This window comes from Hyla sarda, chromosome 10 (assembly GCF_029499605.1).
Source record: "Hyla sarda isolate aHylSar1 chromosome 10, aHylSar1.hap1, whole genome shotgun sequence".
NCBI lineage: Eukaryota > Metazoa > Chordata > Amphibia > Anura > Hylidae > Hyla > Hyla sarda.
Window position 1 is genome coordinate 85,675,971 of NC_079198.1, and position 26,693 is coordinate 85,702,663.

General features: G+C 44.2%; 1 protein-coding gene across 1 annotated transcript in view; it reads right to left on the reverse strand.

The window, feature by feature from the left end:
- The window catches only part of LOC130293221 (5-hydroxytryptamine receptor 3A-like), a 35,410-nt gene extending 8,717 nt beyond the window's left edge, over positions 1-26,693 (reverse strand). Inside the window, exons 1-7 of the mRNA XM_056541724.1 lie at positions 26,639-26,693; positions 17,454-17,614; positions 16,167-16,211; positions 12,328-12,437; positions 8,622-8,791; positions 4,056-4,213; positions 2,269-2,479 (exon numbers count right to left, since the gene is read on the reverse strand). Coding sequence (XP_056397699.1) covers positions 2,269-2,479; positions 4,056-4,213; positions 8,622-8,791; positions 12,328-12,437; positions 16,167-16,211; positions 17,454-17,614; positions 26,639-26,693 — 910 coding nt within the window. The remainder of the gene's footprint in view (positions 1-2,268; positions 2,480-4,055; positions 4,214-8,621; positions 8,792-12,327; positions 12,438-16,166; positions 16,212-17,453; positions 17,615-26,638) is intronic.

Genomic DNA, 26,693 nt, shown 5'->3' on the forward strand with positions numbered 1-26,693 from the left:
CCCACATTTGTATATTATATTTTTATAGTTTGGACATATATGCACGCGGTGATACCACATATGTTTATTTTTATTTTTGTTCAGATATATATATTTTTTTATGGAAATTGGGATGATTCAAACTTTTTTTACGGAAGGGGTTAAATCACATTTATTAACTTTGTTTTTTACATTTTTTTTACACTTTTTTAGTCCCCATAGGAGACTATTTTATGCAATACTTAGATTGCATACACTGTTCAATGCTATGCCATTGCATAGCATTGATCAGTGTTATCTGATGATTGGATGGCAGGGAAGGAATGTAAGCACCCTCCAGCTGTCCTCTCAGCTGTTCGAGACGACGCAATTTCACCACTGCGGTCCAGAACAGCTCCACTGAGCTAACCGGCAGTGTTTTCTCCCATTTTAGACGCTCAGCTCCTGAGCACTCTTCACATAACAAGAGCCGGCAATGGACTTGAATATACGTCCGTGGTCGTTAAGGGGTCAACATTACTAACTAACTGCAATTCCCAGCATGCGCTGATTCAGCCTATGGCTCTGCAGCTGACCCAAACCAAAACCACAACTCCCAGTATGTTGCACTTTATAGTAGTACAGTATAGGTTATGTTGCAACATGCTGGGAGTTGTAGCTTTGGTTTGGGTCAGCTGCAGACCCATAGGCTGTATCAGGGCATGCTGGGTGTTGTAGTTAGTAACTGCTGCTCCCAGCATTCCTTCACTTAGCTTTACAAAGTGCTAGTCTGGCAGCCAGAAGTTATGGGTACTCTGAGGTGCAGAGATGAAGAGGACCAGAGAGGCGCAATCTCCACCACGCTCCTCTCCTGTGGGGCCTCGTCACTGACATCTTCAGCCCTTCAGCCTAGTAACAGACGTGCCTGTGAGCGGCACGTCTGTGTGCTTGCAGATGACCTGGGGGCGGGGGGATGTGGAGAGGGGGGGGGGGGGGGTCAGGAGTCTTGGCTAGTTGGTGGCTGGGGGCGGAAATTGAAAAATAAAAAAAAGTACCTGGCTGCCACAGGCCCACCCTGAGACCCTGGCCCTCGGCCCTGGCCCACCCTCACTTACTGTACTGGACTTTGTCCATGCCTGTGCTTCAGCTTGGACAAAGCCATGATTTTATAAGCCATGATTTCTATAAAAAGGAAATAACATTTTCTTATGAAGTATATTAGAAAGGTTAATGTTTTGCCAAGATGTACAACATATAAAAAGTTCTTAAATCTAACAGAGCCCATTTAAATATTATGGAGGCCACTGTGCACTTGGGAGTCTTCAGTTCAAGCTGAATTTTTGTACTGTTCTACAGATCTGTGCCTTCACACAATCCTGTCTCAGAGATCTACAGGCAGCTCTTTCCTACTCATTGCTTGGTTTATGCTCTGATATTCATTGTTAGCTGTGAGACCGTATATAGAAAGGGCTGTGTCTTTCCATATCATGTTCTTTCAATTGAATTTACCGCAGGAGACTTCTAACAAGGTGTAGAAACATCTCAGAGATGAACAAGAGACAAGGGAGCTAAATTTTAAGTGTCCCAGCACAAAGTCTGAATACTTATGCCATTGCAAAATGTTAGGTCATCAATCATATTACCACAAAAAAAATATTTCAAATACCATCAGCTTCTCAGACAACCTTATGCACAGTGTACTTTAGTAGGCTGACATGTGCCTCCTTGGTATTGGAGAGCTGATGGTAGTCCAAGAGCAGGTAGCATGTCTCATACTACTGAAGCAAACTGCTTAGGGTAGTGTAAGGCTAGGTTCACATGGTCAAAAAATGTGCGCAGTGTCCGCATGAAAAACAGGTGTGGACATTTCGACCATTTGACTAACCGGTGGGTGCTAGGACCACTCAGAAATGTGCCTTCTCACAGACAGCAATGCATTTCTTTGTGGACTCTGCAGAAAGTATAGTCTTGACTATTCCTCTGCGGATGCCGGAACCAGAATTTCCACGGCAGAAAGATCTGGTGTGCAAATTCTGACGTGTGAACAGTGCTACAGAATCCCATTGAAATCAATGGGACTCTGCTGCTGCAGTATGTCAGTGGGGAATATTCAGGCGACATTTCACACAGACATTCTGCCATATGAATGAACATAGCCTAAGAAGCTGCCAACCCTGCTACCTAAATGATGAAGAATCAGAACTTCAGAGGAATGGCAGCAGAAAGATAAAAAAGGAGGGCTCCAAGTATTTTAACTTTATGTTTAGAGGACAGGACGGTAGTTTTAATGTATGTTTTATATGATCATACCTATTATAGGAGTAGTGTGGGCGGAAGCCGGTAATGCATCCGTAACTATGATGAGGAATACTGAATAACCCAGTAGTAGAGTAACCTTGAATGTAATCCTCTCTCCGCTCTCAATAGGGAGGTAGAATCCAATAATGTCCAAAATCATGAGCAATATGCTGGGAATAATCAGGTTTACAACATAGTACAGTGGATGTCTTTTAAAGATGATCTGTGATAAAATATTACAGAAAGAAATGTAATGTTATAATAAAAAGGATTGCCTGAAAAGCATATAATCTTGTTAAACTTTAATAATATATCATTCACTTTCTTTATATTTATCAATATAAGTAGAAGATCTGCACCAAACTTATAGGCTTTGAGACAGTGCACTTGTAATGTCCATTGCCACTGACTTTGCCATTCCAGTTTTTCCACTATTTAGCTTGCTGTGTTGCTGACCACAATTAGCTTTTACTTTAAAGGAGTACTCTGGTAGAAAACAATTTTTTTAATCAACTGGTGCCAGAAAGTCAAGCAGATTTGTAAATTACTTCTATTCAAAAATCTTAATCCTTCCAGTACTTAGCAGCTTCTGTAAACTCCAAAAGAAATTATTTTATTTTTTAATTTATTTTATGTCTGACCACAGTGCTCTCTGCTGACACCTCTGTCCATGTCAGGAACTGATCAGAGCAGGAGAGGTTTGCTATGGGTGTTAGGTCCTATTCCGGACAGTTCCAGGCATGGACAGAGGTGTAAGCAAAGAGTTCTGTGGTCAGACTGAAAAGAACTTCCTCTGTAGCATTCAGCAGCTGATAAGTACTGGAAGGATTAAGTTTTTTAAATATAAGTAATTTACAAATCTGTTAAACTTTCTGGCACCAGTTGATTTTGAAAAAAAATTTCCACCGGAGTTCCCCTCTAAGAGCTACTGTCAGTTAAAAAATTTTTTGACATGTCACACAAATATGTCAAAAGTCAAGACTTGTTGCAGGAGACAGTCTCTGTAAACTTACAATGGAGCCTTTTCTTAGTTAGGGTGGGTTCACACTACGTTTTGTTAAAGGGGTACTCCGACCCTAAGACATCTTATTCCCTATCCGAAGGATAGGGGATAAGATGGCTGATCACGGGGGTCCTGCCACCGGGGTCCTCCCGCAATCTTTCATGCAGCACCCCGCTATCATCAGCCTCCGGAGCGAACATCGCTCCGGGTCTAATGAATCACGATCACGGGAGTACCGTGATGTCATGACTCTGCCCCTGTGTCATGTCCCATTTTGCCCCCTCAATGCAAGCCTATGGGAGGGGGCGTGACGCCCCCTCCCATAGGCTTGCATTGAGGGGGCAAAATGGGACATGACACAGGGGCAGAGTCATGACATCACGGTACTCCGGCCCCGTGATCGTGATTCATTAGACCGCGCCTCCTCCCATAGGTTTGCATTGAGGGGCGGAGCATATTGTCACACGGGGCGGAGCCATGATTTCCCGATACCCCGTGATTATTAGACTATATATACTTCTGTCTGCTAGTGAACCATTATGGTATATGAAAAATGGGTACATCAGCTGTATCCTATGAAGTGTAGATTTCCTGATGAGCTATCCTTTAGTTTACAGCTTTATCCTTAAGGGCCCCAGACATGGAGGACAGGTAGTCACCAGCTTATTGTTAGGGGGAACTCCTAATAAAAGGGCATTGCCTAAGAATATGTTCCGATGCTATGGATTAGTTGCAGATTTTCTGGATACATTACAATATAACATAATACAGATTGAAATACGAAATGACTTCTCACGTGAAACATCAGCATTGCAAATTCTTCATCTTCATCAGTCTCTAACGTGTAGGTGGAATATACTTTGACAAGCTCCCATTCTCCTTGATTATAAAACTTACTCAGCTCCTTCTTCACATCTTTAGCTGTTCTCCCTATCGACATATTGATGTGTTTGGCTAGTAACCAAAGAGACATGAAAAAGTCTTGTTAGCATTCATCTGACTATGCTTTTACCAGAAGTGTAACTTGATGCTTCTGGGCCACAATACAAAAATACATTTTATTGTCGTGTCCCGGTATAGAACATGGTTCTGTACAGTTTCCTAAATTCCCCTCAGGTAGAGTCCCTCCAGTCCACAGGGCTCTCCTGCAGGATCCCCTAGGTCATTATTATGGTTTCTATTGTACATTAATTATGTTTATTTTAGGTATTGTACAATAAATTTAAGCTATGTGCAAAGGTTATTAGGATGTCTAAACTGTATAGGACCTTCCTAAGGTCATGTGATATGGTCATGTGATATGTGATCACCTGATACCCAGAGTTCCAGAGGCACAGGTAACCACAGGCAGCCAGCTACCAATGGGATTTAATCCAGCCCCCTGATATATAAAGGGATGTAAGTCTTCTATGTCTACAAGTCAAGTCTCTACTGTCCCTACCAAAGTCATAACAGTAGCACAGTGGCCTGCATCATTATTATTACCACTACAAGTCCAAGCAAGCCTGAGAGGTTCTCTGTGTCCTGTCACCACTATGGAGGCTATCTGTAAGAACTGTTATTCTGCCTTCTTCAGTAAAGTTCCAGTTGCTTCAAAACCTGTTTTGGACTCTCATTTAATAAATGCCATTTCTGGGTTGGTTGTTGGCGGTGCCCTACACCATACAACCCCATCCTGGCATCATGAACACTAGGGGTTAACATCATCTTTCTGCAGGGGTTAATACCATCTGGCCCCACCACCTACACTGCTACACCCCGTGGTCTTTCCATATACCGTGGGTCACCACATTACATATCTCCCAATATTTAAGAAAGAGAACAATTCGTAAGTTCCTGTAAGAGTCATAGATAGTAACCCCATGATGTTGCTAGCCTTACCCATGTTGCTTATCCCTGCTGCTATTATAACCGCTAGCCAAACCTGGCAAGGTTCGAAAGGTGCGAGCCAAACCTGGCAAGGTTGGAAAGCTCGGCAGGCTGCTGTGACCTCAAAGTTCTGAGAGAGACAGAGTAGCGGGGCTTGCTCATCTTTAAAGGCATACTCCAGTGAAAAACATTTTTCTTTAAATCAACCGGTGCCAGTAAGTTAAACAGATTTGTAAATTACTTCTATTTAAAAATCTTAATCATTCCAGTACTTATCAGCTGCTGAATGCTCCAGAGGAGGTTCTTTTCTTTTGAAATGTATTTTCTGTCTGACCACAGTGCTCTCTGCTGACACCTCTCTCCATGTCAAGAACTGCCAGAGCATGATAGGTTTACAATCAGGATTTGCTCCTACTCTGCTATCGGGATTTACTCCTACTCCTACAAATGCCCGCAGTTTAGGTAATAAAATCAATGAACTTGGGTCAATAATGGCATCTGAGAATGTAGATTTAGTGGCTGTTACTGAAACATGGTTTAATGAAAGGAATGACTGGGACGTATCCATACCAGGATACTCTTTATACAGAAGAGACAGAGAAGGCAAGAAAGGAGGAGGAGTGGCCCTATATGTGAAAGATAGCATAAAATCTAACCTAACACAAGTTAGTGAGGCAAACATAGAGTCAGTTTGGGTTACGTTGCAGTTTGGTAATCAGACAGTAACTCGTGTAGGTGTGATATACAGACCACCTGGCCAAGTTAAAGAATTAGATGATCTACTTGTTGAAGAAATAGCTACAATGACAATGAAAGGGGAAGTTATCATTATGGGAGACTTCAATCTTCCGGATATAAATTGGAAAACCAAAATAGCTAGTTCTGCCAGGAGTACAGATATTCTAAATTCCCTACTGGGATTATCTCTACAACAAGTGGTTGAGGAGCCAACGCGGAAGTAGGCCATTTTGGATTTGATATTCACAAATGGGGATTTGGTATATGATGTTATTGTAGGCGAAAGCTTGGGATCTAGTGATCACCAGTCAGTGTGGTTTAATATAAGAACAGTGAAGGAGTCACACCACACAAAAACAAAAGTTTTAGATTTTAGAAAAACAGACTTAAAAAAAAATATGAAATTAGTCATAAATGAGTCCCTATCAGACTGGAATGGATTACATGGAGTCCAGGAGAAATGGGACTACTTAAAAGACGCATTATTGAAGGCAACAGAAAACTGCATTAGACTTGTCAGTAAAAGCAGATAAAGGAAGAGGCCACTGTGGTACTCAGCAGAAGTGGCCACCATCATAAAAAACTAAAAGCTAGCATTTAGTAATTATAAAAAACCAACAAAAAACAGAGCAATGAAGATAGGGAAATCTACAAGATTAGGCAGAAAGAGGCCAAGCAAGTCATAAGAACATCTAAAGCGCAGGCAGAAGGAAAACTAGCACAGTCTGTGAAAAAAGGAGATAAGACATTCTTCAGATATATAAATGAAAAAAGGAAATTAAAACAAGGAATAACTAAATTAAAAACAAAAGAATGAAGGTATATAGAAGAGAATAAAGGGCTAGCCGACTGGCTTAATGAATACTTCTATTCAGTTTTTACAGAAGAAAAAGAAGGAAAAGGACCTCCAAAACGAATGAATTGTTTGATGTATGTGTCTTTACAGAGGAAGAAGTTCTACGTTTGCTGTCTGAAGTGAAGACAAATATGTCACAGGGGCCTGATGGGATACACCCAAAATTATTAAAAGAGCTTAGTGGTGAGCTAGCAAAACTGTCAACAGATTTATTTAACCAATTACTGGTAACAGTAGTTGTCCCGGAAGATTGGAAATTAACAAATGCTGTGCCCATTAACAAGAAAGGTAGTAGGGAATAATAAAGCAACTATAGGCCAGTAAGTCTGACATCAATAGTGGGGAAATTAATGGAAACCCTACTAAAGTATAGGATTGTGGAACATCTAAAATACCATGGATTGCAAGATGAAAAACAACATGGGTTTACTCAGGGAGATCATGTCAAACAAATCTTATATATTTTTTTGACTGGGTGACTAAAATAATAGATGGCGGAGGGGCAGTAGACATCTCATATCTAGATTTTAGTAAGGCTTTTGACACTGTCTCACATAGAAGACTTATCAATAAACTACAGTCATTGAGCTTTGACTCCCATATTGTTGAGTGGATTAGGCAGTGGCTGAGTGACAGACTACAGTTGTAGTCAATTGAGTATATTCAGAGCAAGGCCTTGCTACCAGTGGGGACCTCAGGGATCTGTACTAGGACCAATTTTGTTTAATATCTTCATTAGTGGTATTGCAAAAGGTCTTGATGGTAAGGTATGTCTTTTTGCTGATGACACAAAGATATGTAACAGGGTTGATGTTCCTGGAGGGATACACCAAAAGGATTTATGCCAACTAGAAGAATGGTCAGAACTCTGCCAACTGAAATTTAATGTTGATAAGTGCAAGATAATGCACCTGGGGCGTAAAAACCTTCGGGCAGAATATAGAATTTTTGACACAGTCCTGACCTTAGGATCTGAGGAAAGGGATTTAGGAGTAATTATTTCAGAAGACTTAAAGGTAGGCAGACAATGTAATAGATCAGAAGGAAATGCTAGCAGAATGCTTGGATGTATATGGAGAGGTATAATCAGTAGAAAGAGTGAAGTGCTCATGCTGCTGTACAGAACAATGGTGAATGACCTCACTTGGAGTATTGTGCGCAGTACTGGAGGCCATATCTCCAAAAGGATATAGATACTCTAGAGAGAGTTCAGAGAAGATACTAAACTAGTACACGGATTGCAGGATAAAACTTGCCAGGAAAGGTTAAAGGACCTTAACATGTATAGAAGAAAGAAGAGACAGAGGGGATATGAAAAAGACTTTTAAATACGGTACATAAAGGGAATCGACATGGTAAAGGAGGAGAGCATTTTTAAAAGAAGAAAAAATACCACAAGAGGACATTGTTTTAAATTAGAGGGGCAAAGGTTTAAAAGTAATATCAGGAAGTATTACTTTACTGAGAGAGTAGTGGATGCATGGAATAGCCTTCCTGCAGAAGTGGTCACTGCAAATACAGTGAAGGAGTTTAAACATGCATGGGATAAGCATAAGACTATCCTTCATATAAGATAGGGCCAGGGACTATTGATAGGATTCCGATTATTGGGCAGACTAGATGGGCCAAATGATTCTTATCTGCCGACACCTTTTATGTTTCTATGTTCCTAAAATGGACAGAGGTGTCAGCAGAGAGCACTGTGGTGGTCAGACTAAAAAAAAATTCTAAGAGAAAAGAACTTCCTGTGGAGCATTCAGAAGCGGATAAGTACTGGAAGGGTTAAGATTTTTAAATAGAAAAAATTTATAAATCTGTTTAACGTTCTGGCACCAGTTGATTAAAAAAAATAATTCACCAGTGTACCCCGTTAATAGTAAGGTAATAAGTGTTACTTACTTGTGTGTAGTTGGCTGCGAAAACTTAAAGTACAGTTGTGGGCATCAAAAGGGAAGAAGTAGGTGTGAAACATGCACATGGTAGAAACCCTGTTTGTTTTTTGGAATTTTACCAGTCCTGTATTTTTAATATAGACAAAACTATGTCCCAAGGGTTTTCCTGAGTCCACACTGTGAGAAGAAAAAATCATGAAATTAGTTCAAAATGCTGTCACTGATTCATACATTTCCTTTTTTTTTTCTTTTTCAACTGTATATTTTTATTGAAAGAACATCATTGAAAATACATACATCAACACAAGCAGGGAAAATGAAGTCCGCCACTCAGGTAATTCGTACATTTCCTACAGTCCTTTCTTACATTTCCCCATTTTCAGTTTTGTTAGGATGTCATACTTTCGTTTTAGTATTCACATAGTACCTACCATCTTAACATATGGTACATACAGGGCTAAAGTCCTGCAGGAACACATGGGAATGGAGTTCCTGCACTTTTACCACAGCATGGACACAGTTCCCATTAGCAGGAGTCCTGCAGGACCAGCTCTTGAGCGAAAATCTTGGGTGAGTTCCCCCACTTTTTTCCCAGGACTTGACCCCTGGGTACATCCCAGGAGAGTACATGTCATATTTCTAGAAGGTACCACACTGTCTTTGTACTGTGTCATTATTATTTACAGCATAGTGATGGATCATAACCCTGTCTACATATTAGATCATTTTTGGAATCCTGAGCCATTGGGGATGGGTTTAAAAAATTACAATATTGTGTAAAGTACCAAGAAAGTCTGTAGGTGAAAGTACACTGCTCAAAACAATAAAGGGAACACTAAGATAACACATACTAGATCTGAATGAATGAACTAATCGTATGAAATACTTTAGTTTTTGAATAGCTGAATGTGCTGACAATAAAATCACACAAAAATTATCAATGGAAATATAATTTATCAACCCATGGAGGTCTGGATATGGAGTCACACTCAAAATCAAAGTCAAAAACCACACTACAGGCTGATCCAACTTTATGTAATGTCCTTTAAACAAGTCAAAATGAGGCTCAGTAGTGTGTGTGGCCTCCACGTGCCCGTATGACCGCCCTACAACACCTGGGCATGCTCCTGATCTGGACTAAAGCATCCGCCAACTCCTCCAGACTCCGGACAGTCTGTGGTGCAACGTGGCATTGGTGGATGGAGCGAGACATGATGTCCCAGATGTGCTCAATCGGATTCAGGTCTGGGGAACGGGCAAGCCTGTCCATAGCATCACTGCCTTCCTCTTGCAGGAACTGCTGACACACTCCAGCCACATGAGGTTTAGCATTGTCTTGCATTAGGAGGAACCCAGGGCCAACTGCACCAGCATATGGTCTCCCAAGGGGTCTGAGGATCTCATCTCGGTACCTAATGGCAGTCAGGCTACCTCTGGCAAGCACATGAAGGGCTGTGAGGCCTCCTCAGAAATGTCACCCCACACCATTTTTGACCCACCGCCAAACCGGTCATGCTGGAGGAAGTTGCAGGCAGCAGAACATTCTCCACGGCATCTTCAGACTCTGTTATGCCTATCACATGCGCTCAGTGTGAACCTGCTTTTATCTGTGAAGAGCACACGGTGCCAGTGGCAAATTTGCCAATCTTGGTGTTCTCTGGCAAATGCCAAGCGTCCTGCACGGTGTTGGGCTGTAAGCAACCCACACCTGTGGACATCGAGCCCTCATACCACCCTCATGGAGTCTGTTTCTGACCATTTGAGTGGACACATGCACATTTGTGGCCCGCTGGAGGTCATTTTTCAGGGCTCTGGCAATGCTCATCCTTGCACAAAGGCAGAGATAGTGGTCCTGCTGCTGGGTTGTTGCCCTCCTATGGCCACATCCACTGGTCCTGATGTACTGGCCTGTCCCCTATAGTGCTTCCATGCTCTGGACACTACGCTGACAGACACAGCAAACCTTCTTGCCACAGCTGGCATTGATGTGCCATCCTGGATGAGCTGCACTACCTAGACTCCGTCTCATGCTACCACTAGACTGAAAGCACCGCCAGCAATCAAAAGTGACCAAAACATCAGCCAGGAAGCATAGGAACTGAGAGGTAGTCTGTGGTCACCACCTGCAGAACCACTCCTTTATTGGGGGTGTCTTGCTAGTTGCCTATAATTTCCACCTGTTGTCTGTCCCATTTGCACAACAACATGTGAAATTGATTGTCAATCAGTGTTGCTTCCTGAGTGGACAGTGGGATTTTACAGAAGTGTGATTGACTTGTGTTGTTTAAGTGTTCCCTTTATTTATTTATTTTTTGAGCAGTGTATCATGAAACTTGGAACTTTATATGGTATTTGAACATTCATTAAAGGGGTATTCCACTGTCCCAGCGTTCGGAACATTTTGTTCCGAACAATGGATGCGGGCCGTAGGGTTGTGATGTTACGACCATGCCCCTCATGATGCCACACCCCCTCAATGCAAGTCTATGGGATGGGGCGTGTCCTTGGTTGTTCAGTACCAGGCCACAAGGTTTACATTTTGGTCCATTGTCCTTAAAGTGTACCTGTCATTAACAAAAACTTTTATTATATTGTAGATAACACCATTATATGTATATTTGTAATGTACATTGAATAAAAAATTGTATATTTTTGGTGAAAAATGCTGTCCCTGCAGATATTGTCTGTGTGTCTCTATGAGGAGAAAAAATACAGGAAGCGTGGGCAGGACAAACAGGGCTCTGTGCAGGTTCCTGGCTTGTCATTCATCCTGATGTGTGAGCCGGGATCATGTCAAAGAGCCTCAGTGTACAGGGCCCTGCTTGTCCTCAGTGTACAGAGCCCTGCTTGTCCTCAGTGTACAGGGCCCTGCTTGTCCTCAGTGTACGGAGCCCCGCTTGTCCTCAGTGTATGGAGCCCTGCTTGTCATCAGTGTACAGGGCCCTGCTTGTCCTCAGTGTACAGAGCCCCGCTTGTCATCAGTGTACAGGGCCCTGCTTGTCCCCAGTGTACAGAGCCCTGCTTGTCCTCAGTGTACAGAGCCCTGCTTATCCTCAGTGTACAGAGCCCCGCTTGTCCTCAGTGTACAGAGCCCCGCTTGTCATCAGTGTACAGAGCCCTGGTTGTCATCAGTGTACAGAGCCCTGCTTGTACTCAGTGCACAGAGCCCTGCTTGTCCTCAGTGTACAGAGCCCTGCTTGTCCTCAGTGCACAGAGCCCTGCTTGTCTTCCCACACCTGTATTTGGACTCCTCATAGAGACAAACAGAAAATAACTGTAGGGACAAAAATATGCACTTTTTATAACCAATGCATATAACAAATATACATATAATCTACATTGTATTTAAAGTTTTTGTTAACAACAGGTACACTTTATTGGGTTAACATAGTGAAAACTTGAATCACAATTTACATTGAAGAGTTTCAAAACTTTTAAGAGTATAGTAAAGATGCTTTATTTACCCAACACTAAAAACTCTTCCCAAATTGTTATTCTTGTTTTGACAGTATGATGCCTACTAGTAATTGTGTTCAATGTCTAAGCACACATTTACAATCAAGAGCTATTACTATTTTGGCAATAAAAAAAATTGAAAGTCTAAGCGACAATATGAATCTTCCTGTGAAAAGTCCATGACATTCGGCCTCCAAATTTCTACAAGAAATATGACATATTTTGTTGTGTAAAAAGTATATGGTAACTCAACTCACAATTCATTAATCATTATATCCGGTACCCATATGTTCTCCTTAGGGATGGAAATAATTGTCATATTGTCAAAGTCCCTTGGATTCCATTGTAGAAATTCATCTTTCCAGTACTTAAAAGAACACAAAATGCATTCAATTACTAAACAGTGTGAACTTATTGTCAGATTTACAAAGCAAGGAGAAACCTTTAAGCCACAAAGGGGTTGTTCAGCGATTAAAAAAAATAAATAAATACATACATACATAAATATATGGCTGGGGTACTATAAAAGTAGAAAAGAAATTATACTCACCTCCCCTGATGCTTTGCAGCTGTTACAGTATTTGGACCTGGTCCCTGCAAGTCACTGCAGTTTCCTTATTCCTGTGATGTTTCTTGTTCTGCTCAGCCAGTGGAGCAGAAGTGGTGGTGAGTGGGGAGCAGGAGATGTCTACTCAGCAGCCTTGTGGGATCAGGGGAGGTGAGTGTTACGCCTAGCGCTCCGGGTCCCCGCTCCTCCCCGGAGCGCTCACGGCGTCTTTCTCCCTGCAGCGCCCCGGTCAGTCCCGCTGACCGGGAGCGCTGCACTGTCATGGCCGTCGGGGATGCGATTCGCACAGCGGGACGCGCCCGCTCGCGAGTCGCATCCCAGGTCACTTACCCGTCCCGGTCCCCTGCTGTCTTGTGCTGGCGCGCGCGGCTCCGCTCTCTAGGGCGCGCGCGCGCCAGCTCTCTGAGACTTAAAGGGCCAGTGCACCAATGATTGGTGCCTGGCCCAATTAGCTTAATTGGCTTCCATCTGCTCCCTGGCTATATCTGATCTCCTCCCTTGCACTCCCTTGCCGGATCTTGTTGCCTTGTGCCAGTGAAAGCGTTTAGTGTGTCCAAAGCCTGTGTACCTGAACTTCTGCTATCCATCCTGACTACGAAACTTGCCGCCTGCCCCCGACCTTCTGCTACGTCTGACCTTGCCTCTGCCTAGTCCTTCTGTCCCACGCCTTCTCAGCAGTCAGCGAGGTTGAGCCGTTGCTAGTGGATACGACCTGGTTGCTACTGCCGCAGCAAGACCATCCCGCTTTGCGGCGGGCTCTGGTGAAAACCAGTAGCCTCTTAGAACCGGTCCACTAGCACGGTCCACGCCAATCCCTCGCTGACACAGCGGATCCACAACCCGTAAGCCGAATCGTGACAGTAGATCCGGCCATGGATCCCGCTGAGGTGCCGCTGCCAAGTCTCGCTGACCTTCCCACGGTGGTCGCTCAGCAATCGCAGCAGATTGCCCAGCAAGGACAGCAGCTGTCGCAGTTGACCGCCATGTTACAGCAACTTCTGCCTCTGCTACAGCAGCAACCATCTCCTCCGCCAGCTCCTGCACCTCCTCCGCAGCGAGTGGCCGCTCCTAGCCTCCGCTTGTCCCTGCCGGACAAATTTGATGGGGACTCTAAACTCTGCCGTGGATTTTTGTCTCAGTGTTCCCTGCATATGGAGATGTTGTCTGACTTGTTTCCTACAGAACGGTCTAAGGTGGCGTTTGTAGTAAGCCTTCTTTCAGGAAAGGCCTTGTCTTGGGCCACACCGCTCTGGGACCGCAATTATCCTGCCACAGCCTCAGTCCAGTCCTTTTTCGCTGAAGTCCGGAGTGTCTTCGAGGAGCCAGCCCGAGCTTCTTCTGCCGAGACTGCCCTGTTGAACCTGGTCCAGGGTAATTCTTCAGTGGGCGAGTACGCCATCCAATTTCGTACTCTTGCTTCCGAGTTATCATGGAATAACGAGGCTCTCTGCGCGACCTTTAAAAAAGGCCTATCCAGTCGCATCAAGGATGTGCTGGCCGCACGAGAGATTCCTGCCAACCTGCAAGAACTCATCCATTTGGCTACCCGCATTGACATGCGTTTTTCTGAGCGACACCAAGAGCTCCGCCAGGAAAAAGACTTAGATCTCTGGGCACCTCTCCCACAGTATCCGTTGCAATCTACGCCTGGGCCTCCCGCCGAGGAGGCCATGCAAGTGGATAGGTCTCGCCTGACCCAGGAAGAGAGGAATCGCCGTAGGGAAGAAAATCTCTGTCTTTACTGTGCCAGTACCGAGCATTTCTTGGTGGATTGCCCTATCCGTCCTCCACGTCTGGGAAACGCACGCACGCACCCAGCTCACGTGAGTGTGGCGTCTCTTGGTTCCAAGTCTGCTTCTCCACGTCTCACGGTGCCCGTGCGGATTTCTCCTTCAGCCAACTCCTCCCTCTCAGCCGTGGCCTGCTTGGACTCTGGTGCCTCTGGTAATTTTATTTTGGAGTCGTTTGTGAATAAATTCAGCATCCCGGTGAGCCGTCTCGTCAAGCCGCTCTACATTTCCGCGGTCAATGGTGTCAGACTGGATTGCACCGTGCGTTACCTCACAGAACCCCTCCTGATGTGTATTGGACCCCACCACGAAAGGATTGAGCTCTTCGTTCTCCCCAACTGTACCTCTGAGGTCCTCCTCGGTCTGCCATGGCTCCGGCTTCATTCTCCCACCCTTGATTGGACCACCGGGGAGATCAAGAACTGGGACTCTGCCTGCCTTAGGAAGTGCCTCTCCCCCCCTCCCAGTCCCGTCAGGCAAGCCTCTGTGCCTCCTCATGGCTCCCGTCCTTGTGTCACCCTGCCCCGTGCCAAGCTTCACCCTCTGCCCTCCCTCCCCATTCCAACTCCTGCTGTACTGCCTGCCATTGAGGAAACCCTCCATTCTTTCCCGGTGTCCTCATCCCAGGGGAGGCAGTTACCGGACAAAAAAAAGGGGAGACCTAAGGGGGGGGTACTGTTACGCCTAGCGCTCCGGGTCCCCGCTCCTCCCCGGAGCGCTCACGGCGTCTTTCTCCCTGCAGCGCCCCGGTCAGTCCCGCTGACCGGGAGCGCTGCACTGTCATGGCCGTCGGGGATGCGATTCGCACAGCGGGACGCGCCCGCTCGCGAGTCGCATCCCAGGTCACTTACCCGTCCCGGTCCCCTGCTGTCTTGTGCTGGCGCGCGCGGCTCCGCTCTCTAGGGCGCGCGCGTGCCAGCTCTCTGAGACTTAAAGGGCCAGTGCACCAATGATTGGTGCCTGGCCCAATTAGCTTAATTGGCTTCCATCTGCTCCCTGGCTATATCTGATCTCCTCCCTTGCACTCCCTTGCCGGATCTTGTTGCCTTGTGCCAGTGAAAGCGTTTAGTGTGTCCAAAGCCTGTGTACCTGAACTTCTGCTATCCATCCTGACTACGAACCTTGCCGCCTGCCCCCGACCTTCTGCTACGTCTGACCTTGCCTCTGCCTAGTCCTTCTGTCCCACGCCTTCTCAGCAGTCAGCGAGGTTGAGCCGTTGCTAGTGGATACGACCTGGTTGCTACTGCCGCAGCAAGACCATCCCGCTTTGCGGCGGGCTCTGGTGAAAACCAGTAGCCTCTTAGAACCGGTCCACTAGCACGGTCCACGCCAATCCCTCGCTGACACAGCGGATCCACAACCCGTAAGCCGAATCGTGACAGTGAGTATCACTTTTTTTTATTTCATAGTATCCTGAGCCATATATAATTTGTTTTATCCCCAATAATCCTTTCAAGGGGGTATTCTCATCTTTTAATATTACATCATATCCAGGTAATGCCGATCCTTCTGGATATCTTCTGCGCAGTGGTGTTTTTTGTTAACTGTTAAGCAGCTGTAATGTAGTGCTGTGTATCTCTGCATCAATCTAAAAGAACTGTTATGGAGCTACAGCCCTCCTATACTACCACAGCCCTCCTAGTCTAAGTATTGGTAAGGATCTAGGCAGTTGGATCCACACTGATAATAAATCTGGCATATCCCACATGCTATGCATCAAGATCATCCATTTTCTTACCCGATTATATACAAAGTAAGTAGTCAGCAGCTGATTTTTCTCTTCCTATAAATGGAAACATAGTAAAAATGTTAATACAATTGTAGAATAGAAGAATAGAGTAATATGATTAGAAACATTTATCAGAATAGGCATTTCACTGGTATAACCCCTGTGTTACTAAAGTGCATGCACTGACTGGCTGTCTGGTAGTGCTTCCCTACAGTACTCGGAGGTATTAAATGTTCTTTACTACTTTTAAGCAGTGCCAGATTGAGCTGATTCTTTGGAAACTATGTGGGGGTGACTCTACTTTTATGGGACACTGAGAAGCTGGGCTAAATAATAAGTTCTTTGATAAGAGAAATTACAACTCCTATCCTGTTTTTTGCCATGATAGGGAATGTTACATGGGTACTCTGGTGAAAAACGTTATTTTTTTTTCTTCAAAACAACTGGTGCCAGAAATTTAAACATATCTGTAAATTACTTCTATTAAAACATCTTAATCCTTCCACTACTTATCAGCTGCTGTATGCTCAACAGGAAGCTGAGTATGTTCTTTTCAGTCTGACCACAGTGCTCTCTGCTGGCACCTCTGTGCATGTCAGGAACTGTCCAGAGCAGGATAGGTTTGCTATGGGGATTTGCTTGTTCTCTGGACAGTTCCTGACACAGACAGGGGTGTCAGCATAGAGCACTGTGGTCAGACAGGAAAGAACAATTCAACTTCCTGCAGTATACAACAGCTGATAAGTACTGGAAGGATTAAGATTTTTTTAATAGAAGTAATTTACAAATCTGTTTAACTTTCTGGAGCCAGTTTATATGAAAAAAATAGTTTTCCACCGGAGTACCCCTTTCATAACTTGAAGGACACGATAAGAGAGTACTGCATAAAGATTTTGCTGGAAGATGTTATCAATCTAGAAAAGACCAAATAGGCATTTCAGAAAGGATTTGATGTTTTGAAGGCAATTCTTATGTATGTTTATTGCCTTGTAAAATCCCCAACTGTGGGTGGTACTGTGTGTTTGGCTCGGTGTTGGGGGTTGTTGGAAAGAGTGTCAGGACTGGGGGGAGATAACTGTGATGGCTCACATGGCTACGTGATAACTCCTATAGAAAAAAGTCAACAATTAAATTGGGTTACATCAGTTACCTTTCATTCCCTTCTGATGCAAATGTGATATCATTCTGACAAGTGTGCTTAAAAAGTTGCATTTAGGGATGTTCCACGGAAATTAACACTTTCATACGGCGACAGAAAATATTTATTTTGAGTAATAGCAAAATCTTTCTACTTACTACAGAGAGAATAGCATAAATAGTAATGTCTACATGGACATTGATGACCGTTTTCCAGTCCTGAACAGGTCTCACTTTGGCTTCATACCCATTCATAAGGGAATGTAAAAGGCGCACTTCAGTTGAATTTGACTTTTGGAAGTTGGATGTTTCTTGGGTCCCTAAACAGAAACAATAATATATATATAACATATATTTTTCTTACAAACACATCAATGAGATTTGTACATAAACAGTATTAGTCAATATCCTGAATCAGAGTGATTTGTACAAATTTGGCATTTTTATCATAGTGACTGAAGAAAAGACCTGAGGTGTCTCAAAATGTGTACAGCCATTTACGTGAAACCACCATTCAAGAACACTTTGATAGCACCAGTGGCGGATTCGGGGGGGGGGGGGGGGGCAATGGGGCTGTCAGCTGTCCCGCTCCACCAATCCCTAACCTTTCTCGCACGCTGTGGTTGCTCCATTCCTGCAGTCAATGAGAGCCGCGGGGACGCCATCCACGGTATTACGCCGGCGCGATGATGTGATGTGACCCGGAAATCACGTCCCCGCGGCTCTCACTGACTGCAAGAATGGAGCAGCCGTAGCGTGTGACAAAGGTGACGAGAGAGAGAGGTGACGGGTGAGAAAGGGGGGGGAGCAAATTATAAATCAGAGGGGCAAAGGATGAGTGAGGGGCACATGTCAGGTGGGCATTATAAGTGGGGGCAAATGACAGGACCTCCCCTGTCATGTGCCCATATAATGCCCCCCTGGCATGTGCCCCTCATATATAATACCCCATGTCCCGTGGCCCTCACAAATAATGCCCCCCTGACAAGTGCCCCTCACATATAATGCCCCCTGTCCTGCCCCCCCAGGGGGCATTATATGTGAGGGGCACATGTCAGGGGTACATTATATGTGAGGGGCACAGGACATGGGGCATTATATGTTGGGGCACATGACAGGGGGCATTATATGTTGGGGGCACATGACAGGGGGCATTATATGTTGGGGGCACATGACAGGGGGCATTATATGTTGGGGGCACATGACACAGGGGCATTATATGTGAGAGGCACATGTCAGGGGGCATTATATGTGGGGGCACATGACAGGGGCCCCCCTGTCATGTGCCCATATAATGCACATATAATGCCCCCCAGACATTTGCCGCTTACTTTTAATACCTCCCGTCATGTGCCCATAACTTATAATACCCCCTGTCCTGTGCCCCTCATATATAATCCCCCCCTGTCATGTGCCCCCAACATATAATGGCCCCCCATCATGTGCTCCACGCATATGATGCCCCCCTGTTATGTGCCCCTCATATATAATGCCCCATGTCCTGTGCCCCTCACATATAATGCCCCCCTATCCTGCCCCCTCAGGGGGCATTATATGTGAGAGGCACAGGGCATGGGGCATTATATGTGAGGGGCACAGGGCAGGGGGCATTATACGTCAGGGACATATGTCAGGGGGGCATTATATGTGCATTATATGGGCACATGACTGGAGGGGGCTGTCCTGTATCCCCACATATAATGCCCAATGTCCTATGCCCCTCACATATCATGCCCCCTGAGGGGGCAGGACAGGGGGCATTATATGTGATGGGAACATGACAGGAGCATTATATGTGAGGGACACAGGACAGAGGGAAATATTATTATTATTATTATGTAGGGGGAACAGGACAGAGGGCATTATTATTATTATGTGGGGGGGACGGGTTATAATTATTATATGTGGGGGCACAGGATGGGACATTATTACTATAAGTGAGGGGCACAGAGTGTTTTGCATTTTGTAGGTGTAAGTGAAGTATTTTTCTGTGTAGGAGCGCCACATTTATAAAAAGATAGCAGACCATTTGATAAATTTTGTGTGGGTCACATTTTCTAACATTTCTCTCTTCACATACACCAAAAAGCTAAGTCTGGGCTGGTGTAGTTTTAGAGACTTTTCAGTGGCACAAAAAGACGCAGTTCATAAAACCCGTCCATATCATGTGTATTGCCAAAATCTGTGGATTGCAACTCAAGTGCAAAAAAAGGCGCAAATAAACCCTGCTTGCGCCTTTTTTTCATAATTTTTAGACACAAAAAACAAGAGACAATTATACATGTCGGCCATAGTGTATACTTTAAGGATTTTTTAGGGTTGTATGGTTTTTATGGGCTACAATACATTACGGTATTGTATTCAGAGGGTGCATGGCAAGGTTATATTCAGAGAGCACAGTATGTGGTGGTTTTATATTCAGAGGATACAGTATGTGGTAGTATTATATTCAGAGGGTTCAGTGTGTAATAGTATTATATTCAGAGGGTTCAGTGTGTAATAGTATTATATTCTGAGGTTAAGGTGTGTGGCGGTTTTATATACAGAGGGTACGGTGTGTAGCGATATTATATTCAAAGGATACAGTGTTTGGCAGTATTATAATAATTATTGTTTTCATATAGAGGATCAGAATCTGCTGACATAGAAACCATCTGGGTATCAAGTTCTGCTGAGTGAACTTTTAGCTGGACCCGGCGGTATATACCATCTGAATTAGATAAGGAAAGACTATAGAGAAGATGTCACCTATAGTCACTGATAATATTGTGTATTCTCCTCACTATAGAGAAGACATCACCTAAAGTCACTGATATCATTGTGTATTGTCCTGACTGTCCCATCAGAGCTGGAGTCACTTGTAAGTTTTGCAGTAATGATGGGTGAAACAACAACTCCCAGCATAACCTTACCACATACTTAAAGGGGTACTCCGGTGAAAAACTTTTTTTTTTTTTAAACAGATTTGTAAATTACTTCTATTAAAAAATCTTAATCCTTCCTGTACTTATTAGCTGCTGAATACTGCAGAGGAAATTATTTTCTGTTTGAAACACAGAGCTCTCTACTAACATCATGAGCACAGTGCTCTCTGCTGACATCTCTGTTCATTTTAGGAACTGTCCAGAGTAAAATGAAATCCCCATAGCAAATATATGCTGTCCTGGACAGTTCATAAAATGGACAGAGATGTCAGCAGAGAGCACTGAGTTCATGATGTCAGCAGACATCTCTGTGTTTCAAAAAGAAAATAATTTCCGCTGTAGTTTTCAGCAGCTAATAAATACTGGAAGGATTAAGATTTTTTAATAGAAGTAATTTACAAATCTGTTTAACTTTCTGGCACCAGTTGATTTAAAAAAAAAAGTTTTTCACCGGAATACCCCTTTAAGGTCATACTGGGAGCTGTAGTTTTAAATGGTAAAAACTTTTTTAGCACTTTCCCATTCTGTGGCAATTGGTATGTTTGATTATTATACTGAAAATAATTTTTTGCAACATGCTACAGCACAGGCATCACAACATGCTACAGAACGGGCATCACAACATGCTACAGCGCGGGCATCACAACATGCTACAGCACAGGCATCACAACATGCTACAGCGCGGGCATCACAACATGCTACAGCGCGAGCATCACAACATGCTACAGCGCGGGCATCACAACATGCTACAGCACAGGCATCACAACATGCTACAGTGAGGGCATCACAACATGCTACAGCGCGGGCATCACAACATGCTACAGCGCGGGCATCACAACATGCTACAGCGCAGGCATCACAACATGCTACAGCGCGGGCATCACAACATGCTACAGCACAGGCATCACAACATGCTACAGTGAGGGCATCACAACATGCTACAGCGCGGGCATCACAACATGCTACAGCGCGGGCATCACAACATGCTACAGCGCAGGCATCACAACATGCTACAGAGCGTGCATCACAACATGCTACAGAGCAGGCATCACAACATGCTACAGTGCGGGCATCACAACATGCTACAGCGCGGACATCACAACATGCTACAGCGCGGACATCACAACATGCTACAGAGCGGGCATCACAACATGTTACACCGTGGGCATCACAACATGCTACAGCGCAGGCATCACAACATGCTACAGCGCGGGCATCACAACATGCTACAGTGCGGGCATCACAAAATGCTACAGCGCGGGCATCACAACATGCTACAGAGCGGACATCACAGCATGCTACAGCACGGGCATCACAAAATGCTACAGCGCGGGCATCACAACATGCTACAGTGTGGGCATCACAACATGCTACAGCGCAGGCATCACAACATGCTACAGCGCAGGCATCACAACATGGTACAGCGCGGGCATCACAACATGCTACAGCGCAGGCATCACAACATGGTACAGCGCGGGCATCACAACATGCTACAGCGCGGGCATCACAAAATGCTACAGCGCCGGCATCACAACATGCTACAGCGCGGGCATCACAACATGCTACAGCGCGGGCATCACAACATGCTACAGCGCGGGCATCACAACATGCTACAGCACGGGCATCACAACATGCTACAGCGCAAGCATCACAACATGCTACAGCGCGGGCATCACAACATGCTACAGCACGGGCATCACAACATGCTACAGCGCGGGCATCACAACATGCTACAGCGCGGGCATCACAACATGCTACAGAGCGGGCATCACAACATGCTACAGTGCGGGCATCACAACATGCCACAGCGCGGGCATCACAACATGCTGCAGCGCTGGCATCACAACATGCTGCAGCGCAGGCATCACAACATTCTACAGCATGGGCATCACAACATGCTGCAGCGCGGGCATCACAACATGCTACAGCACAGGCATCACAACATGCTGCAGCGCGGGCATCACAACATGCTACAGTGCGGGCATCACAACATGCTACAGCGCGGGCATCACAACATGCTACAGCGCGGGCATCACAACATGCTAAAAAAAATCAGGGCCTATATCCCTTAATGTTATGTTTTTGCAAATATTCATCCAGTTGCTGTAAAAACCCTTTCCTTTGCCTTAGACAAAATCTCCTTTCTTCCAGTCTAAATGTTGCCGAGTTGCCCATAACAACCAATCAGATCGCTTCTTTCATTTGTAAAAAAAGGCCTTGGCTGCTATGGGCAACTGGTCAACATTTCCTCTGGATAGGTTTTGATAAATCTCCCACTAAATGTGTGACCCTGTGTCCTACGTGTTGTCCTGTTTATGTAAACATTCTAATATATGCGTAAACTGCTTAAAATGTCTTATGATCTTTGTAATATTGATATCTCTGTTAAAACATATCCTATCTGTCCGCAGGGAAAATCTCTGTGCAGACAGCGTCTCCTAGATGGCTAAGCGTTCCATGCGGTGTCTGCACAAAGAATGAACGTGCACATTCTTTCTGCGGAGACAGAAAACAGAATTTCCGTGCTGGAAACATCTGACATGGATAATCTGCCGTGAGCACAGCGCAGCAGAATCATGTTGAACTAAATGGGACTCTGCTACAGCGGAATGCCCGGGCCGAATTCCGCCTTGGAAATTCTGACGTGTGAACATGGCCTATGAGTCTTAAACAAGGTTAGGACTGTATGATACATTTAATATTGTAAGTACCTTAAGCAGCAACTTATTTACTGTCCGCCAACACAAAATACTCTAATAGTGCCCCTCCCGAGACTAGACTCTGGATCCGCCCCTGGATAGCACCTAGTTCACGTGCAAACAATAAACCTGGTTTCTGTCTATACTTTCTCATTAAGGAGAGGACATGTTCCACTAACATAAGGACACTGCACCTTGTCTTAACCTCATCTCTACATCGGACATCTTCATTATAAACCATTTGCATAAGGAACTCAGCATAAAACGCACTAGCATGCTCGGTTGGCTTGCACTGCACTTCTGCCGGTTACAGCTGCACGCACTGCTGGAGCGAGGACCAAAAACCAACATTGTGACTGTCAGCTGATGAGAGGTGCACAGCATTAAAGATTTGTGTCATTTAGAAGACATTTCATCATGCACAGATGAATATTGTATTATTTATATAATGGCTAAAAAGGAGACTGGCAGCGTGTACGGTACTAGACAGGCTTTTTTCCCCATCAATAGACCTTACTGCAACATTCTGCAATGAAGTTGTCTGTCTGCTCACAGTTATTGTGCATAATGGTTACAATCTACTGTACTCACACAGTGATACAGAGAACTCTCCTTGATTTGTGGAGACACAATAACCTCTTATCCCCCACTCATGATAAATGGACTGTAAACCTTACTAAATTACTTCTATTAAAAATGTTTAATCCTTCCAGTACTTATCAGCTGCTGTATGCAGAGCTGTATCTAGCTCCTTTTGTGCCCGTGGCAAGAACAGAAGATTGTCCCCCCTCCCCCATTTGGGCTCAGGGCACCCCTCACAATTTTCACAGCCACCCACCCCATGCCTGCGACTCACTCACAGTGCTGCAGGCCCTGACGCACCATAAGTGACAGGTGCACAGGCCGGTATGTAAAATTCAACAACCTTTTTGTGTCATCTTTTCCACTGGAGTGTCTTGGCACCCCTGCCGGGGCACCCTGGTTAGGAATCACTGCCAAGTGTAATGTGTGCTGGACTCCCTGTGCTGGACATCCTTAGCCGATGTACCCCCTTGCAGCAGAACACCTGAGGCAATTGCCTCAGTCACCTTATGGGAGCTACTGCCCAGGCTGTATGCTCCAGAGAAAAGTTGTAGAGTTATTTTCTGTCTGACCACAATGCTCTCTGCTGACACTTCTGTCCATGTCAGGTACTGTCCAGAGCAGCATATGTTTGCTATGGGGATTTGCTCCTACTATGGACAGTTCCTGACATGGACAGAGGTGTCAGCAGAGAGCACTGTGGTCAGACAGAAAATAACTAAATAACTTCCTCTGTAGTATACAGCAGCTGATAAGTACTGAAAGGAGTAAGATTTTTCAATAGAAGTAATTTACAAATCTGTTTCTGCAGCCAGTTGATATGATTTTTTTTTCCACCAGAGTACCCCTTTAAGTATACACTTTCTAAGAATTAGCCAGTTTTTAACTATCTCCCAACTGTGTCCCACTGTGTCAGCTTTACCGTATAGTGCACTGTGAAAAAAAATGTAGGTTGCGTCTTACATTTAATGGTAAAATGAAATGTGTCATCACAAAGTACAATTGGTCATGCAGAAAACAAACCCTCTGTGGATGAAAAAGAAATAAAAGCATTTGGCTCTTAGAATGCGAGGAGGAAAAAACTAAAATGTAAAAATGAAAATTGAAAATTGTCCTCAAGGCTATGTCCAAAGAAAAATCTATCCCCAAGCCACAGGATAGGGAATATGTGTCAATTCGCAATAATGCCTGCCCACTGAACTGCCAATAGAATCTGATTTTTTTCGCGATAGAAGTCTATGCAGAAAAAAGGTTGAATCTGGTGGCTGGCCTGAGAGTCAAGCTTAAAGGGGTATTCCAATAGTTATTAGCTTCTGAAGTTTTCTGTCTAACTGCTCAATGATGATGTCACGTTCCGGGAGCTGTGCATGATGGGAGAATATCCCCATAGGAACTGCACAGCTCCCGGGACGTGAGTCATCATTGAGCAGTTAGACAGAAAACAACAACTCAACTTCAGAAGCTAATAACTATTGGAAGGATTAAGATATTTTAATAGAAGTAATTTACAAATCTGTTTAACTTTCCGGAGCTAGTTGATATATAAAAAAAAGTTTTGGCCTGGAATACCCCTTTAATACCCCAACTTATATCGAACAATTGTAGCAAGTCTCAAGAATGAAACATGGTGCAATCAAAACTTTTGACATTTCTGACATTTTGTTTTTTTTGTTTTTTATTTGGGGATTTTTTTCCCACCTTTTTTGAACTTCATTGTCACAAGAAATCTTATTTTGCAAACTGCATATTACCATTTGTTATAGCAATAAAAGCATGAAAACTATGTGAAAAAAATGCCCAAAAACTGTACAAATGGCATAGAAAAATCTGGAATTTAGAGATACGTTTTGCCTATACAGACTGACTTTTCTGAACCTTAAAATACAATGGGGGGGGGGGGGGTATTTATCAATTTTGCCTGTTGACAGTTTCTTTTTACCCTCTTTTTTTCACTTTGGTTTTCGTGAACATGCACCAAATTTATCATTTGGTGCAAGTTGTTAGTAATTTTGGCTCAAATGTTGAAATCAGCTGTTCACAGCGCCTTTTACACAGAACTTACCGCCACAGAGGACGCGTATTTTACCCTGTAGAGCAGCCATTTCGGAGTCCCTCCTGCAGGATATCAGCAAGCGACATGAGTTATTTTCTTTTGTGGGGTTTATAGCCACCATGTGAAATGGATTTTATTTTCAACTTGGTTTTTTTTTTTTGTTTTGTTACTTTAGTGCAGTGGTCTTCAACCTGCAGACCTCCAGATGTTGCAATACTACAATTCCCAGCATGCCCGGACAGCCGTTGGCTGCTCTAGTGCTTACCTTTCCTGAACCTGTGTGGCCATGTCCAATGCTGGCTCAACGGAGGGTGAAGGTCCCTCAGAGACAACGTTGTCGCAGGATAGTATTGAGCAGCCCTGGAGGCGTCGCTGCTTTCACAAAAAAGATTTTTTAATGTATTTTGACGCCTTTACATTTTCTGACATTGCTAAGTGTGTTTTCCATGTGCAAAATTTCTTGGCGGGGATTTGCCCCCCCCCCCCCCCAAAAACAGGATTGGTGCCAAAATTGCGCCAAAAGATCGATTGGCGCAAATGATGAATTACTGACTGAAGTTAAAATCACACACAGGACCTTGTGATTTTGAGAAAGTTGTAAAAATGACAGCGGAGAAGATGCGCCAAACTTTGGCGCAAAAAGACACTGCGCCAAAGTATTGCGCCAAAGTTACGTGAAAAGAAAACGCATACATCCTTTGATAAATACCCCCCTATGTGTGCACAATTGCACATAGCCTGATGAAAAGATTTGCACATTTTTCTGTATGTTTGACCATTTCCTGTTTTGGCTTAAAATACTGACCAAAATATTAGAACTTAGTCCAAGATTCACAAGATTTTAAATTCCACATAATGTACTATTAGTGAAATCTACTATTATGAAAGCCTAAATTTAAAAAATGGCATACAAATAGGGAAAGGGTTGAGAAGTTTCCCTGTGGAAGCAGATTGCTTCCATGATTTTCAAAATGGCCTCTAAAAATGGGATCTGGAACCCGATTGGTTGGGATATTGCTCTCCTGTTCCACATTTTTGATAAATCTTTCCCATGAATGCATTATCAGGTATCTACAATGTACTTACCTGAACAGAGAAGAATAAGGAAGAAGATGCTGTTCTGGATCCAGTATACACCCAT